This window comes from Apaloderma vittatum, unplaced genomic scaffold, assembly GCF_000703405.1.
Source record: "Apaloderma vittatum isolate BGI_N311 unplaced genomic scaffold, ASM70340v1 scaffold11393, whole genome shotgun sequence".
Lineage (NCBI taxonomy): Eukaryota > Metazoa > Chordata > Aves > Trogoniformes > Trogonidae > Apaloderma > Apaloderma vittatum.
Window position 1 is genome coordinate 4,379 of NW_009708610.1, and position 2,412 is coordinate 6,790.

The following is a 2,412-nucleotide window of genomic DNA, read 5'->3' on the forward strand; positions in this document are numbered from 1 at the left end:
TTAGAGGCTCCACAGCATGGCAACGGCCTTGCAGATACCAACATCGTGATAGTTAAAGTAGCAGAGGCCAGCGAAGGTAACGGCTGACAGTACATACAGACCTGTGTTGGCCACTTTAATGGGTACATCTCCATGGACATAGTCAGTTATAACCTGCCCAAGACCCCTACGGAATAAGAGAGAGAAAAAAGCTGCAATCAGGAACGAGCATTCTTCACTGAAATCCATCTCTCAGTAACGTTAAGTAAACACTGAGCTTATATATATATATAAATTTAACAGAATTTGTGGAATGTTTTCATTTTGGTTTGGTTTTTCAATAGATGCATCTTCTTTTTTAGTAGGAGCTGGGCATTTTGTAATAAAGGTTGATGATAACCGGTGAAAAAGATGTGTTTGAGCCATCTCAGTAGAATACTCACAGAAACCCCTCAAAAATACATGCAATATTCCTCTGATCAGCTACTAGGGGGGTTATCTGATCTGTTACGGCAATCAAGTTAGTGTTTATGGCAAGGAAACAATCTTTTTTCTTTTAAAGATATTCTAGCACTGTATACCTATGGAAGTATAAGATGAGAATTTTCCTACACAGAAACACCTTTAGGTTTTTAAGACAATGGTTTGTAACATAGGAGTTTCATACTGGAGAAGCTTTCCAGCGTAAAAAGAGAACAAGAACTCCGCACAAGTTGGGGAGGAATTCACTCTGATTAAAGTTACCAGCAGAGATGCACACAAGCTTTATCCCTGCAACAAGGAATTACAGACTAATATCACCTCAAGAATGTAAACGCTGCCCATCAGGCCAACCATGCAGCTGGATCCACTCCGAACTAGACTCAACGGCACTACTCAGATTAAAGATCGCAGCAGAACTACACTTAAGGGGAACATGAGCAAGCATGCCTTTCCCAGCAATCAAGAAAATAACCATCAAGGTCTCGGTTTCCTTAATGGAATATTTGCTGTCAACTCTTTATTATGCAGAATCTCACCACTGTTGAGATGTACAAAGCCAGCCCGTGGCACTTAGAAGACCAACTGGCTTTAGACAGATCTGTCCTGCTTCTGTTCCCTCTGTTCACACAACATTGAAGTTTCTACAGGATAAAAGACTCTACAGTGCGAGTGGCAAACAAGCCCTCCTAAGGGAAAATACTGTGTAGAAGAACACTGGAGAAAGGTTTTGGATTCCTGAGGAGTAGTACCTATCCTGCCTTCTGACCGAGTGAACACTGTGACAAAGGAAGACCAGGGTACAACTAGTCTTGTCAAAGATCACGACTGTCACGGAATTTGGAGAGTAAGGACTTGGTCTGCATCTCTTTCCAGGTGTTCTATACTAGATTAGGCAGTAAGCCAGCAGACTTAGAGCTACATATGGATTTAACACCTATGCCTTGGAGCCATACTATCAGGCCTTACCCTTAGTTCTGAGGGACCTCTTGTGCTTACCAGTGGCCATGGAGAGTGAGGGCTGCGGCCAATGAATAGTCCATGGCCGGGCCAGGGTACAGGTACGCTGCAGGAAGAAGACCCAGCAGAAGAACACTGACAGCTCGCTCACCTGTCCAGTGCAAAGATGCAGCCTTGGAACTGCCTGTAAGGAGAAGTATTTTTCAGTGCAAAATTCCTGTTCAGAGTGCTGTACCCTTAAAAACAGACACCTCATCAGCACACCTGATCAGCACCACACAATTCTATGTTTTCTCCAGCCTGATCACTACACTTTCATCCAAGCAAAACCTCTGAATACTGCTACAGAATGCATACCTATGTGACCTCCAGTCACATTTCTCATTATTTATCTGTGCAACTGACAGACTGGAACTTGGTCTTGGCCTATTTATCTTGGCATGCTATCATCCTTCTGTGTAGTCCTACCACACGGAGAGAAGAAAAAGCAATTTCAGAAGTACCGTCTGACTGCAGAGCAGACTTCTCAGATTAACCTCAATGAATCAGAAGCTCTACTGTTTAAGAAAGAAAACCACAATTGCTGTGTTTTCATATTATTACTGCTACTAAACAATAAGAAATGTTGATCCTTCTTTCTAATTTCATCTTAAATCTTTCAATCATCTTTCCATGATCAGAAAAATCTTTAACATTAATATCTCCTTTTCAGAGACTTGCGGCATTTAGGTACTTGGTACCCACACCGCAAACGTCAGTTTCGTATTCAGGTAGTGTAAAGTCACATATATCTTGTTTTAAATCACAGTCGGGCAGAGTGCAAGCCAACAGCCGTGCTCTCAAGTGGAACCAGAACTGTCAGAGGCGATGGTCACAGACGAACTGTGGTTACATTTGTAAACCCCACCTCACCCGAGAAAAGCCGCTGTGCCGCGCACTACTTTTCCTGCTCTTGGTTACTAACACCTGCCATTTAAAATCTCCCACCTGGCT

The 2,412-nt window shown here is 42.8% G+C and overlaps 1 protein-coding gene across 1 annotated transcript; it reads right to left on the bottom strand.

Moving 5' to 3' along the window:
- Positions 1 to 1,603, bottom strand: SDHD (succinate dehydrogenase complex, subunit D, integral membrane protein; the record flags this gene model as incomplete). Its single annotated transcript, XM_009866619.1, has 2 exons — positions 1 to 166; positions 1,459 to 1,603. Coding segments are annotated over 2 exons (311 nt in total), but the record flags the coding sequence as incomplete, so codon positions are not given.
- Between the last annotated feature and the right edge of the window lie 809 nt (positions 1,604 to 2,412).